General features: G+C 42.3%; 1 protein-coding gene across 1 annotated transcript in view; it reads right to left on the bottom strand.

Annotated features, from left to right (window-relative positions):
• Positions 1-11801, bottom strand: part of PIK3C2G (phosphatidylinositol-4-phosphate 3-kinase catalytic subunit type 2 gamma) — a 296240-nt gene extending 284439 nt beyond the window's left edge. Inside the window, exons 1-3 of the mRNA XM_075897746.2 lie at positions 11594-11801; positions 5979-6727; positions 2194-2276 (exon numbers count right to left, since the gene is read on the bottom strand). Of these exons, the coding sequence (XP_075753861.2) occupies positions 2194-2276; positions 5979-6686 (791 nt within the window). The 5' untranslated portion in view covers positions 6687-6727; positions 11594-11801. The remainder of the gene's footprint in view (positions 1-2193; positions 2277-5978; positions 6728-11593) is intronic.
• Between the last annotated feature and the right edge of the window lie 3985 nt (positions 11802-15786).

The following is a 15786-nucleotide window of genomic DNA, read 5'->3' as shown; positions in this document are numbered from 1 at the left end:
TATTTTATATACCTAAAATGGGTCTTTGGGGAAAACAGTATGGACTATATTACTAAGGACTTCATCATAATAAATACAAATCCCAGGACTCAACTGAAGTTGCAGAGGCAACCTTCAATCTTGTATTTCTTAATGTTCTTGGGATTTTTAAATGACATTTCTAGTTTTTTTTTTTTAAGACAACTGAAAAAAAGAAGAAACTAAATTTTAGCATATGAAACTGTAAGGTTATGTCTACACAGCAGTGTTATTTCAGAATAACTAATGAGCGCATCTACACAGCAAGACATTATTTCGAAATAACAGAGCAGGTGGACTTCTTTAACCCCTGTAACCGTCATTTCACAAGGGAAGCTGAAGGAAGAGTGTTCTTCCTTCAACTTCCTGCTGTGTAGACAGCACCAAAAGCCAAATTAAGCTATTTCAACTACAGCTACACAACTGATGTAGCTGAAGTTGCATACCTTAATTCTACTGAAGCCTTGCTGTGTAGGCCTGCCCTAATTATCCTACTTCTATTGCTCAGCAGGGTTGGAACCTAGCATCTAGAGATCTCTACCACTAACACTAAGGTAGTACCTGAATCAATACTAGCCCATTATCCTCTAAGTGGAACGTACAATGGAGTGGAACCTTAACAGAGTTTGCCAGTGGGTTGCACAATTGTTTTCAAAACAGAAGAAGAATGTTAAACTTGAGAATCCTGATACCTACCACCATCTTTGAGAGATTAGTGTTCTTAAATTGATGAATGGCTTGCACTCAATAATCAGGGCTAATCAATGGAAATGACGACATCTGAACACATGACATTCATGTTTCTAGCTCAGTGCACCTTCACTTTGGTCAGAGGGTATTTTGCTGAAGAAAAGAGGGTGAGTAAGCAGGCAGCTCACTGCAGGCATGACAACATATGCAGTACAGTGATAGAAATGTAGCCGTGTTAGTCTGGGGTAGCTGAAGCAAAATGCAGGACAATGTAGCTCTTTAAAGACTACCAAGATGGTTTATTAGATGATGAGCTTTCGTGGGCCAGACCCACTTCCTCAGATCAAATAGTGGAAGAAAATAGTCACAACCATATATACCAAAGGATACAGTTAAAAAAAATGAACACATATGAAAAGGACAAATCACATTTCAGAACAGGAGGGGATACGGGGGGGGGGGGGGGGAGGGAAGGAAGGTGTCTGTGAATTGACGATATTAGAGGTGGGGAGAGTGGGATGTTTGTGAGTTAATGGTATTAGAGGTGATCATTGGGAAAGCTATCTTGATAATGTGTAAGATAGTTCAAGTGTTTGTTAAATCCTCTTTGGAGAGTGTCGAATTTTAACATGAATGACAGTTCAGAGGATTCCCTTTCAAGTGCAGATGTAAAAGGTCTTTGTAGCAGAATGCACGTGGTTAAGTCATTGAGAGAGTGTCCTTTCTGGTTAAAATGGCAAGAAACTGTTTTTAATTTGTGATCTTGTCTGATATCTGTTTTGTGGGCATTAATCCTTTGGCGAAGTGTCTGAGATGTTTGTCCAATGTACATAGCAGACGGACACTTTCGGCACATGATAGCATAGATTATATTTCTGGATGCTCAGGAATATGTGTTCTTGATCTTATAACTCACTTGGTTAGGTCCAATAATGGTATCAGCAGAATGAATATGTGGACAAAGCTGGCAACGGGGTTTGTTGCAAGGGAAGGTACCAGGGTTGGTATTAGTGTGGTATGTCCAGATGAACTGTTTAGAAAATTAAGGGACAAGTGCAGATGGTAATTATCCAAAACTTTATAACTTGGCCAAATCAATGTTTTCTTAAGGTCAGCAAAAAACACTTCTCCAATATCTGGCCTACATCCCAGCCAACTTTTATTTTCCTGCTCTAAAGCTCAGAGGCATGAGAACTTGTCAAAGTGGCGGCATGAAACATCTTTAATGGTCAATACATTGAAAAACTTCAACTTTGAAGAGGTCAGCTTACTTGTTAGTAACAAAGAGAGTGACAAGGAGAGAAATGATTTTTTCCACTACACGATTGCTCTTCTTCATCTCTAAACTGAAATTAAGAGTTTTTCCTTATTTAAAAGGCATGAATATTACGGTATTGTACAGAAATGTAGAAATAATCATCCAATTAATATTAACAAGATAAATATCACAGTTGATTGAATAAAGTTTTTTTTCCCATTACTTACTTCTTCACTCCATTGCAAAAGGAGGCAATACTTTCATTACTCCCTTGATCTGCTTCAGCCAACTGGATAGGCCAACCTGAAATCTAAAAATACCAAGAGTAAACCAGAAGAAATAAAGCTCACTGTATTTACATAAGGAAAGCAGAATCATCAAAGGAGTTCAGCAACCTGATCTTGCAGTAGGTTCGAGGAGGGCTAAATCCTCACACCTCAGCACAATTTCACTTACTTAGATGGGATGCCAGTAAGGATAAATGACCCATTTGATTCCACTGAAGTCTCAAAAGATTTATTGGTAACTCAACAATGCACTATGTCACATAACTCCCCTTATCTCCCTATTGGTAAAAATATTATGAATTTTCATTGTCAGCATGGAATACCAATGTTTTAAATGTTTCCCCAAGATCTGGAACTAGAGCCTGTCAGCACCTGGGTTCAAGGTGGTCAGAACTGTGGTTTAGAACAGGATAGGAACAAAGGTCAAAGCTGGCTATAGAATCAAAACCAGGCTGAGGGCAGAGTTGAAACTAAGGGCTAGGGACAGGCTCTATAGAACTGAGATCAGACTCAACAGACAAGCCAAATCAGGCCAAAGGCTGAAGCCAGGTAGAAATCAGAATCTGGGGGAGGGGGTTAGGAGGCAGGTACAGGGCTGGAGCACATCAGCAGTATGGCTGGAATAGGGCATGGACAAGGTTGATAAGGCTAGGCCAGGAACAGCAACTGGCTCAAGGGAAGGCTAGGAATCTAGGAAGTCTAATCCTGCTCAGAAGCATAAAGATTCCTGGCTGGATGAATATTGCTGTTGTGCAGAGTAACTAGAACCTCTGGAAGGGTTAGTGACCTGGGTCCAGGGGAGTAGTTTGGGGAGGGTCATGTGACCTAGGTCCTGACCTGGCCGCTGCAGCAAACCTGAATGCTGACTCACCCCCAGGCTCTGCTTAGGGATGAGACAGTATAGCTGAGTTGTTGAAGCATCCCTGAGCCATGAGTTACTGCAGGCTTTGTTGGAACGGGGGTCATGGCAGCTATGTGAGCAGCCCTGATCTGACTCCAGCCAATTTCAATATCAAAATGAGTAAGTTTAAAGAAGTGATACAGGACAAACACACTTATGTATACTTGATCCTTCCTCCTCCTCCAGTATACTTCCACCCATAACGGAAACCTGATATTCCTCAAAAACCCACACATCTTTCAAGTCAGGCAATAACAGAAATTCAATCTATTCTGTGTGAGCATTAAAGATCCCATGGTACATCTTCAGAATACCAGAGTATAGTATTTGAAGTATTTTTCTTGGCCAAAATGCTTTCTACTGTAGTTTGGTGCATGTTGTCTGACAGCTACACTACACACTGTAGACCAGGGATGGGAAATTCCAACCAGCAGGCTGGATCCAGTCCATAAGGCTAGTTTCTGCTGGGCCCCCCATCTCTGTATTTACCTGCATGTCCACAGGTATTGGGCAATCTTGTTGGCCTGAGATCACAGTACACAGTCAGTGGGAGTGGTGTGAAGTGATGGTCCAGTCCACACTGCTGCCCGCTGCCCCCATTGGCCATGAAAGCTGCGATCACCCAATACCTGCAAAGGCGCAGGGAAATATAGCAGCAGTGGCCATTTTTTTATTGCCCACCTCTGCTATAGATAAAGGTCTCTCAATATTTTTGCATAATATTAGGTAGGCACTTGCATATTGTAATATAATAAAACATTGATTCATATTATAGATTATGCAGATTGTAGCACCTTGCTAACCACTTCGTATTACAAGAACCTGTTTTCAGTTGCTTAGAACTTTCCCAGACTTCAAAAATTGAGGCTGAAAAAAATCTCATTCTGATGTTTTCCCCTCAGAGTTTCAGTGGTGTAATTGTTTCTCTGAATAAGTTAGAGAAAAATACAGTTTGTCATTGTTAAAACACTCTGAAGACTGTTTCTTTGACAAGCTTTTGTGACTGCATGCTTGCAGTCAGGCACTTGAAATGTATCAGTGAGGTGGTCTTTGTCCAAGGATGTGCCTTTGGATTTCCCCATGGAAATCTGCCCAGATTTGGTCAAGCTATAAACCTTTGAAAAAAATCTCTATAAGCACATGCTGAGAGTAGAGTTCAACAGCTAATATCTCTGAAGACTCTATCCCCAATGAGTATGCGCTATCTCCTTATGCTACTTACATGTGACCAGAAGGCATATGCACTGTTCTCACAGATTGAATGAGCATGTTCCACTCTGAGAATCCAAGGGCAAACACAGACTTTCCTAGTAATCGTTGCTCTCAGACATAGCTACAGTTTTCCATGTGCTTCATGGACCTCCAAGATGAAAGGTACCAAATAAATTAGAAATTGTTGTTATCTCACCCTTTTTAAAACCATCATCAAATCCCTGTATACTCACCACAGTTTTACTATCTGAGGAGGAATATATTTTTCCAGCTTGTAACCACCACAAACAGGCATGAACCACAAACTTGGTGTGATTCTTAGTTTGGTAAAATGGTCTGAACTGGAATCTTGACTGAGGTTTATAATAAAAATCAATTTTACTCCCAGCGGTCTGATCCTGCAAGGTGTTCAGCACCTTCTGCTTTGAGTAAGGTCAAAGGACCCTCAGTACTTTGCAGCATCATGCCCTAGTTATCCGATCACTGTAGAGTGATTTGAAGTTACTTCTCCCCACATATCTCTGAATACTTCAGAATTCCTGCAATATTTCAGAGTGTTGAACAAGAGGTGAATGGGGAGGCACCATAATGAGGAAGGAGAAAGAAGGGTGAGGAGGAAAATGGAAACTAAGGAAATTAACCTCCACCTCCTAAATATTGTGAGTTGGAGCACTGACCACTTGAAGGAAGGCAGGAGAAAGAGAAAGACTTGGTTCAAAAAGACAGCAAGAGCCAGAGTGTATCATCAAGGGATATGACTTCTGAAAACTTGTTACAGTAAAAAGATTTATTTCAAAAATATACGTATATAAATGCAAGTAGAACAGGGTCAAAATAGATCATTGTGCCAAATCTCAGGACTAGGACAAGTAGTTTAAACAGGGGCAAAGATAATACATTTAGCTCCACAGCAAAACAGATTCAACGTACTGTCCTGATATTATAGATGTTTTGTTACCTCTGTAAAAAGGCTTGGGGGGGGGGGGGGGAGCCCACTCTGCAGTATTCTGCTCTACGTTTTGCCCTGCAGCAGAAACAGTCTATTGAGCCAAATGTTATTAGTCCCCCAAAGTGCACTACAGATTAGAATATGTACCATTGCAGCATTTTGGACTAGAGACGTTAAATATCGGTTAATTGAATAGAAGTTTAACCTCATGAATTCTGATCAGTTACTCAACTATTCTATAGTCCCGAGGCATGGGGTCAGCAGCAATTGCCCTCTGGCCCCACTCCTGAGGAGCCCCCTGCCACTCTGTGCTACTGCCTGATACAGAGGCAGCAGCCTGGGGTGGCAGCACCCCCTGTCTGGGGTGGGTCTGAGCTCCTCGACCTGGTGCAAGCTGGAACTGAGCCAGGCTGCCTGTTTGCCTGGTTCCTAATACATGTTAAATTCAGAGTTGCAGCGGGGGTGGGTCCCAGACCTGATACAAGCCAGGACTGAGCCGGGCTGCTGGCCAGCCAGCTAACAAATTTTCTGGAGAGGGGCAGAAGAAATGCATGTAGTCTATAGCATTAACCTATAAGCTTTTGCGTATCAATTAATCGACTATACTGTTACATGGCAAACAGTCAAAACCAAATCTTTCAACCATACAAATTAGGCACATACCTCTGTGCTATCTGCAGAGCTGTTCACAGAGAGGCTGGGCCAAACAGGTCCTGTGGTCAATTTTCTAGAAGGGTTTGTTACGTGTGTTTCCCCAGATCTCACCAGGAAAGATTTACTGGGATTTCTCCTTTTATCTTTAATTCCTTGTCCACATGCATTGTCATCTGTGAAAATGGGAGATTGATGGTCTATATGTTCAAAGCCTATATAGAAATTCAGATTTTTATTCTCTTTCTCAACATCTGATCCAAATTCATCTGTAGTTGGACTCACGCTATTTCTTCCATATGGACCATAGTCATAAAGGGTTTCGATGGGGTATGTAGGGTAGCAATTCTCAATGGTGGAGTCGTTAAATCCTGATAGCAAAGAAGGTCTAAAGCCAATTGTTGGTGGCACTCTGACTTGCTGCCAGTGAGAGGTGTAGAGGTCCCCATGAAGAATTTGAGATGGATTTACTCCACATAAATGTTCTGCTGCATCCAAGTCAAATACATCTGATGGGAAAAATTCATTTTCTTCAGGGTCATGTGAATGTATTGGAACATAGAAGGGTATTTCACTGCTGCCTTCACCAACTATTCGGTCAAGTCCTAGACTGACTTGGCTCTCAGGACTAGAATGACACACAGAGTAAGATGCTTGGTCCTCAGATTTTCCTTCAGATAATTCATCTTCTGTCAAAGGCATTTTCCAAAAGTACGCCATGCTTCTTCATCAAATCAGTCTTGTTAATACTCCAGAGAGATCTGTCACAGTTTCAAAGTGACAATGGTTAACACTGAAGAATTTGAGCTTTATATTCACTATAACAAAACAAAATAAAACTAACTAACATTAATTTAACATACTGTAAACTGTACAGGATCTTACATGTCTCTTACCTGGTATTTGGGGGTGAAACTTACTATATGAAACAGATGTAGAAATGGGCTTTTGTTTCTGGTTTGTTGAATATCATCTTTGGTCATTAGAACTAAAAATGCCTATCCCTGAAGTTGCCAAATAAGTTACTTTAATGTCCACAACACCTCTCTGAAGTTGATCAATATAGGGGAAAATATGAATTATTTAACTCTTTTGTGCCTTTGAAAGTCTCTCCTTCTAATGTCCATTTTACAGGGGTGTATTTTGAGGCACAAAGAGGATAAGTGACTTGGTCAAGGTCATACAAGTCAATGGACTAAGTACTATGCTATTCTGTGGATACCAGACACAATTTATCTAAATCAAGGCAAACAACAGTGAGCCCATTTACCCTTTTTTCCAATATGACATTGCATTAGATTGAGATGGGGGGCGGGGCGGAGAGGGAGAGAAGAAGAGGATGTGTACCTATCAATATGAATGTGTGTTCATAAAATTGAGATGGGGGGGGGGGGAGAGAGGGAGAGAAGAAGAGGATGTGTACCTATCAATATGAATGTGTGTTCATAAAATTGAGATGGGGGGGAAGAGAGGGAGAGAAGAAGAGGATGTGTACCTATCAATATGAATGTGTGTTCATAAAAAGTTTTATGGGTCTATTGGCTATGTGACTATTTTGAGACCTGGAGTTACAGAGGTGGGAGTGGGGCACATTGGCAAAAAGCAGCATGTCTTCAAACTTCAGAGTGCAAATGGCAAGGAACAGCAGTCATCACAAGGCACATGCAATTGTGTTCCATACTTTTTCAAACAGCAGAAATAAAACCCATTTGATTTAATAATTTAATGACTATACACACACACACACACACACACACCTACCTTTCTTTCAGAATAGAAATGAAATGAAATGAAAGATCTCTATTGAAATGAAAGATACCCTATTAAAATGAAATATCTCTTGTAAATTGCTGAGGCTGAAAAATCACAAATAGTTTCCCCCCCTCCATATGCTGCTAAAATTTATAATACATTACCTTAGATAATAATGCTATGCATGGAAAATCTATATTACAGTACAGGTAATTTTTTATTATTGTTTTGATGAAACTATCTTGACTCAGACTATTTACCATAATCAGAAGGAACAGGATGAAAATTGGATTGTTTGATGTGGAAATCTCCAAGACCTGCTGCGACAGCTTCAGGATTAGCTCTACCTTTGACCCTCACTCTTGGACACCCCTTTTAGGGGACAGGCCTAGTACATGGACTTCTCTCAGAATGGAATCTTGCAAGTCACACCCATTTTTAGAGAGGGTCTTTCGGCTACAGCTCTTATTTACCAACCTTGTTTCCACAGCAGGTCCAACTAGAATTGGTCCCTGCTACAGATGTCTATTCAAGAGCTGTGCCCAGTAGGTAAATACTACCAAACAAAAACAAGTGTTCTCTCTCCATTGAGCTGATTATAGCAAACAAAAAGAAAGTGATTAACATAACAAAGAGAACTAAATGCATATCGTCTTACCAAAGGCTTGGTCTACACTTCAGGGTTAGGTTGACATATAAGCAGCTTATTTTGACCCAACTATGTCACTGTGGATGGACTTGCTTCTGTCTATGAAAGTACTCCTTTACACCAGCATAATAACTCTACCTCCATGAGAAGCATAGGACTTCTGTCGGTGTAGTTGGGGTGACACTGTGTCTGTGTAGATACTGAGTTCCTTACACCCACTGTTGACTGGGCTCCCTATTTCCCATTGGAAGCTCTGCTGCTCCCCAGAGCCCTGAATCCCCACTTCCTGCTCGGAGCGTGGTAGCTGACTGGACTGTGGGAGTGGTTTTCAGCACTGGGGGTGAGATGTCCGAGGGAGCAGCTAGGCTCCTGGTGCGGAGCTGTGCAGAGCTGAGACCCCGGCTCTCAGTGCCCCCACACTGCCCCTCAGTCAGTGGGGTACAGCGTACTCACTGATTTAAGTACGTACTGTGCTGGCTGGAAATCGACCTAACGTAGGTCAATGTAAGATTGTAGACATGCCCCATGTCAGGATGGGGATCACATGCTTAGGTAGGAAAGTCTCAGCGGGGTAGCAGTGTATATTAAAAACAACTATTAGTCCCGTGGCACCTGCGTGACTAACAAAAGTATATTGTATCATGAGTTTTCCTGGGAAAAACCTACTACCTCAGATGATGAGCTGGAGTAAAACCAGAAACCAGATTTCTGTTATGTCTGCTCCAGCTCATCATCTGAAGAAGAGGGTTTTGCCCATGAAAGCTCATGATATGATATATTTTTGTTAGTCTCTAAAGGTGTCACAGGACTACTCATTATACTTAGGTAGGCGGTTTCATCCCTGGTATTATCTCCCCTGTCTTCTGGGGGAATACATTACAGCCTGATTCCCTGCAAACCTTGCATCTGCCTCAAGGTTGAGGATTTTCACAGTTTCTGAGGAATTTGTATAAAGATTTCTCACCTGAAGGGCCTTGGCTCAGTCCTAAATTGGGTTATGCCCCCCTCCCCCTACACCTCCTCTCCACTTTCTGGACAGAAACAAACCAAGAAAAGGCCTTGATATCCTTTCACTTGAGAAGATGGGATTCGGAATGTATAAAGCCATTGATTTTTGGTTCCTTCAGATGTGCACCATACACAAAGGACTGAGCTACCTCTTTGCACCTATGGAGCATGCTAGTAATTAAACAGTAACCAAACCAAATAGATAAAGGTTCACACAATATCCTTTAATAATACATGTATCTCACTTCTTATCCATGAGAATTCAATTTTTAGCCTGATTAGGATTTGACAGTTGAATTACCTATGCAAATTTTATCAGGTGTGTTACTAAGCTATACGACAGTTACTGTAGAAAAGTGCTCTCTCTGACAGAGCTGGTTGACTTTTTTGATGAAAAAACCCTTTGAAGTCGTGGGTAGAAAAAGCCAATTTTTTTTTAAATTATCCTTTTTTTTTTTTAAATGGAAAAAATAAGCCTTTCCCTATTTTTCATTCTCCAAACTTCCCCTCTGTTTTTTCCAATGAGAGAAGTGGGAGGGAAAGAGAAAGAAAAAGAGGGAAAACATGTTCAGCTCAAAATAAATATCCTCCAAAACTGGAAATTTTCAATCAGAAAATGTAATGAAAAATTTTTGATAACAAAAATTTCTCCCTTTTCCCAAAATATACTTACTTTAAGTTTGTACCAAGAGAACAAAAACTACTGCAAGTACTTTTTAAATCTTTCAAGCATTTCTATTATTTTTTCTTCAATATGAACAATATAAATGATGATGCACTGTGGCATAAATGTTTAAAGGCATATCCTTGCAATGATCAGCATAATTCCTTCATAGCTTTTTGTCTCAAGAGCAATGTAGCAACTCATAACCCATGCAATAAAGGCTTCATAACTGTACCACTGCATCATGTATTCTCCCTTGCATGCACACACAGAAACATTGATAGATAAAACATCTATCTAAATATTTCCCTCATTTTAGACTTTTTGTGCTGCTCAGAGGAATAATGCTAATAAATTCTCTAGTGTTAGAACTATCTATCTGTGTTGGAGAGCCAATGTACTTCTGCATTCCTGTTATTCTCATTGGACAGACAGTCCTTTGGGGACTGTTGCAGTCTTATTTGCATTAGAGACAACCTGAGGATGATGGAGCCTGAGAAATGCAAAAGTAGGATTGCTGCCAAGTTAGATGAGCAATCAACTACCTGACAAACCTTTACTCTGTTGCAACAAGAAGTTCTTGACTATTGTATACATGCTGTATATATAGTACACATCAATAGAGTAGAAAATTTAAGCAAGTAGTTATAACAAGCCACTTTGACTGCAATTTCAACTTGCCATATCTTTATTCAGGTCCTCTCTGTACTTTCAAGAAGTGCTCAGTTTCTGATAGGATCAGGCACAGCATTTGGTCTTCACCTACTCTCGATCAAATCCTTGTCCAACGTTCCCTTAAATTAAATTAATGGAGATTGCCTATCTCCTAGAACTGGAAGGGACCTTGAAAGGTCATCAAGTCCAGTCCCCTGCCTTTACAACAGGACCAAGTACCATCCCTGATGAATTTTTGCCCCAAATCCCTAAATGGCCTCCATAAGGATTGAACTCACAACCCTGGGTTCAGCAGGCCAATGCTCAAACCACTGAGCTATCCCTCCTCCCTTGATAAACAAGACCTGGTCCTGCTGTAATTTCTAGTATGATAATAGCACTAACAACGTCAAATGTTCAAGAAGAGTGAGCCAGTCCCCCCTACCCATCAACAACTTTTTAAAATAGAAGTTTAAAAAGTTTGGGGTTATTTTAGTCACCTTCTGGATTTTGAGCTTCATGGGTTATGTTTTTAGGTCATGCTTTGCGATCATGAGGTCTCTACACTTCCTTTTCCTTTTAAGATGAAAGCAGAGCTCCTCACATAATTGCCTGGTTCTAGGAACTACAATTTTAGTAGCTCCCTCCACCTCCATCAAATACCATGGAACTGGTGAAAAAAAAAAAATCACAGGAATGGCAACACTAATCCCCACAGTGTGCTAGCCATTGTCCAAACATATTCAGATACTTTCTCTACTCTGAATAGCTGCTGGGAGAATCATTAAATAAACTGGAAACTCATGCATTTTGGGCCCAATTCTCCAGTTTTGCTCGAACATGGGGATGCAATATTAGGCATTTTGTGAACCTATATGAATATTTCTTACAGCCCCTTACCTGAAATGCATAGCTGTTTGGAAGCACATACGATATCTCATTTCTTAGTAATTCACGGACATTCTCAGATGAACTACATGGTGAAATCTGAAGGAGGCGTGAAGCTTTCGTTCCTGTTTAACAAGTTTAGTTTGTTGATGACTCTCCCATTTCTCCCTCCAGGGAAATTTCAAATGATAATAAGAAGAAATGGGTTGCCCTTTTGTCTGCCTTTCACATTACTCAGGCAATGCTAAAGGCACTGGAGAATGAACCTCCACTATTAAATATACTCTAACACACCATAAGGAAATTCCTTCCTAACTGAAAGAACTTAGAAGTACTTACTGAAATAAGATTCAGAAGTTTCACTAGTCTCCACCTTCAGTAAAGTCACACACAACTATTAGAGTAATATACATCCCTATTATTACACACACTGCAATACTACATAGGGAAGAGCATGTGCTCGGCACAAGTAGAAGCTTGTCAGAATTGTGGGAGGCAAGAGCAGGAGATGAACAATGGCTAGATAACAAACTGACTATCTCTAAAGGCCGCTTCCTACTGCCCAGGGTGCAGGGTGGGTCAGGACTAATTGGGACACCTCCCCTGTGCTAGAGTGTTTCCCAAGAACTGGTTAAGGAAGAGCTTTGCAGTCTCCTTATTTGCTGAGCTGGTGTAAAGGGATTGCAGTGGAGGTGAGAATAGGCGGGGGGCTTAATTGCTAACAGTCACTTGCAGTCAAGAAGCACAGGAACAGTTCAAAGCTAGTGATGGCAATGGAGCTAGCTTCCTAAAAGGGGTACAAGGTAAGGTCATGACCCAACCATGCAGCCTTGCACCCCATTCAGAATATTTGGCCCTAGGCAGGGGAGCCCATGTTGTTTTCCATGAAAGAGTGTCACAGGCTGTTTGGGCTCCACTCCTCTCATGGGGTTCCCATATGTCTTTACACTCCCTGTGTTGCAGGCCTGCACATTGAAGGCACAGACTATTCAGTTTAAGCTCATAGCCAGAATTCACATAAAATAGAGAGCTTACTAAACTCCATGATTCTTACATGCACAAAAGTATGTTTACAGAAGGCAAGTGTGTTGGTTAAAAACTAAACAGCATTTCAATTAGAAAAAGTTATGCAGTGCCCTTGATAACAGTAGGAAAAAATGTTCAAGGTTAATAGTGAATTATATCTCTATATCTGAAAGCAACTAAATGGAATAAGAACTTGATAAACAATGTGGGGAAACTTTGCTCTGTGCTTGAGGCTGTCACTGAAATCAATGGGAATTGAAAGAATTTATCAAAGGGAAAATTTTAGTCTTTAGCTGTTACAGAACTTGATGTTATGGGATGGTGTCAAGGCCAGCCAGAGCCATGGTCAGAGGTGGGATCCATTGTCATGGGACAGCGTCAAGAATAAACCGGGTCATTTTGCCTGGAGATCAGAAGCAGGAGGCAAAATGGAGAGAAGAACTACAAATCAGTAACAAAAATCTGGCTGGGTCAGGTTACCATGAGGTCAGAAGCAGGAGACAATCCAGAGATTGGGATCCCAAGTCAAACAACAGGAGTCAAACTAAGCTGGGATGTCAGGAAGTCAAGCAGAAGTCAAAAAAATATAGATTCTGTCCTCTGATTTAGCTTTTTTCTATTTGGGGTTAAATTTAAATGTGACAAAACCCCAGAAGAGCTAATAAATGCTGTGCTTGTCCTCTAAAATGAAATACAGGCATGTTCTGCACACTTACCCTGTTTAGTAATCCTTCCCAAAAAGCTGGGGCCCCTGTAACTAACTCCCACGCACTGAAAGCGGGGCATCTGCACAGATTAAACCCGGGGAAAGATGTAAGATGTTCACATAGGGCGTGCAGTGGAGTATTTCTACAATTTGCAGTGCCAGAAATGTAATTAAACTCAGCGCTGACAAACATACATCTGCTCCATTTCGCAACAGACGATACAAGTTGCTGTTCTTGAGTGCCACCTACTGTCACTGGCTCACAACACTGATGCAAGGAATATGAACCAAACACCATCACAGATACAGTTGCCATGGTCCATCTCAGATATATCCCCTGTCTGAAGGCCAGACTTTATGGAGGAGCTAAGAACCTGCTTTGTGGGTGCTGCAATACCTCTTCTCTTGGATCAGTAACATGCTAGCTAAGTCATGTTATGCATACTCAATGAAGAAATGTCCTTAAGGGTATGTCTACATTGCAATAAACCACCTGCCTCCCACGTCCTGGGAGTCCATATCAACTGACATAGGCCAGACATGGGTGTTTTATTGCCATTTAGATATATATTAAAGTACCAGTAGGTATTCACAAACCTGCACAGACATGCACATATTTTGCTGGTGAATGCCCAGCTATATTACCAAGAAGTGGCTAGTTGCTACCTTGATCTCTCTGGCTATGTTGTACTCTTTCCAGGCCTGTACACAGGAACTTCTGTGGAGCGTGTTTTTTTGTAAATGTGGACTGACATTTTTTTAAATATAAAAGAGCTCAAAATAGTCATGTTTACACACACTAAGACAGCCCTGGGTAGAAAGGGTTTACAATCGAAGTATGTGATAAGAGACAAGGTCATACAACAGCCAAGGTGGGGGATGACAGGGAACAGCAAAACAAGGTCTCATTATTGTCAAAAGAAGTGGTCACAGTGCACCAACTATTTAGGAATCTGTTATCTCATTTCAAAGCAATGTCTGCAGAAATTAAGTCTGCTGCATTAATGTACCTATTGGTCACTCTTTCTTGACTGACAGCTCAGGGCACCTCCATGCATTGCTGCTTGACAGCCTTTACCCCACCCTAAGAAGGGAGAGGGGAGACAGCCTGACTGCAACAGCAAGCCTATGAGCTCAGGTCAACACACTTAGGCTTGTACTAAAAACAGTGTAGGCTGAGTAGGAAATGCCTGCTCCAGCCCCCCTCTCTCCATGGTCTCTGGTAGAATGGTTTCTGCAGGCATCTCCCCAGCCCTGAGCAAGTTCGAGACAACGTTCTTTCTGATTGGCTAGCTGGATCTCGCCTGAGGTCGTGGAGGGAGGGAGCCACTTTGGGTGCATGCTCACATGGCTGCATGGTCCAGGGCAAAGCAGAGGGACAGGTGGTGTGAGGCTTTAGCTGGCAGGGTAGCATTGCGGGCCTGTTGTGCAGCGTGGCTTTGGGGGGTGGGTGCGTTCGTTCCCTTTACATGCTTGCTTTCCCCATCCTTGCGTCTCTGTTTAGAACTTCTTAGGGCAGGGATCAAGCTTTTCTCACTGTTTGGTAAGGGCTTAGAAGAGTGTGGGAACTACTGGAAATAACTAATAAGAAAAATACAAGCACAAAGGTCACTGAGGGAGCAATTCATCACCCACTGAAGTCAACCAGAGTATTTGCATGAAAGGGAACAGAGTAATTTTGACTTCCAAGAGCTGCTTTTTACCCTCCACCACTCTAATGAAGGGCCAACAACCTTCACTTTTCCATGACATTGGCAAAGAAACAGAATTTATATATTTCACTTTATGAGGAAAATTTTGCCACATATTTCTTTCAAACACAACCCGACATACAGAATTAGTCACCAACGGCTCCAATTACAGTAAACTTCCGATAATCTGGCACCTTTAGGACCCAGGGGGTGCCGGATTATCAGATATGCCGGACTATCAGAAGGGGGGGGGGCTATGAGGGGCCTGGAGTGGGGTGGGAGGGGATGCCACCCCAGACCCCTCATAGCCCCCCTTACGATAGTCCGGCTCTGCCCCAGGCATCCCTGATTCAGCTGCTGCTGGTCAGTTTCAGCAGCAGCTGAATCGGGGATGCCTGCAATAGAGCAGCTGGAGTGCTGCCGGGTTGGTCCCACAGCGCCAAGGGGCAGCGCTACGGCACCAACCCAGCAGCACTCCAGCTGCTCTTGGGGACGCCTGGGACAGAGCAGCTGGGGTACTGCCCAGTTGGTCCCGTAGTGCTGCCCATCGGGGCTGCGGGACCAACCCGGCAGCACCCCAGCTGCTCTGCCCCAGGGGTCCCCGATTCAGCTGCTGCTGAAACAGATCTGCGGCTGATTCCAGGAAGCCCGGGGCAGAGCTGCTCTGCCCCAGGCTTCCTGGAATCAGCCGCTGATCTGTTTCAGCAGAGGCTGAATCAGGGACCCCTGGGGAAGAGCAGCTGGGGTCCTGCCAGGTTGGTCCCGCAGCGCCGTCCTTTGGC

The sequence above is a fragment of the Pelodiscus sinensis genome, chromosome 1, assembly GCF_052426305.1.
Source record: "Pelodiscus sinensis isolate ZL-2025 chromosome 1, ASM5242630v1, whole genome shotgun sequence".
Taxonomy (NCBI): domain Eukaryota; kingdom Metazoa; phylum Chordata; order Testudines; family Trionychidae; genus Pelodiscus; species Pelodiscus sinensis.
Note: the sequence above shows the minus strand (reverse complement) of the source record. Positions and strands in the feature narration are given on the sequence as shown.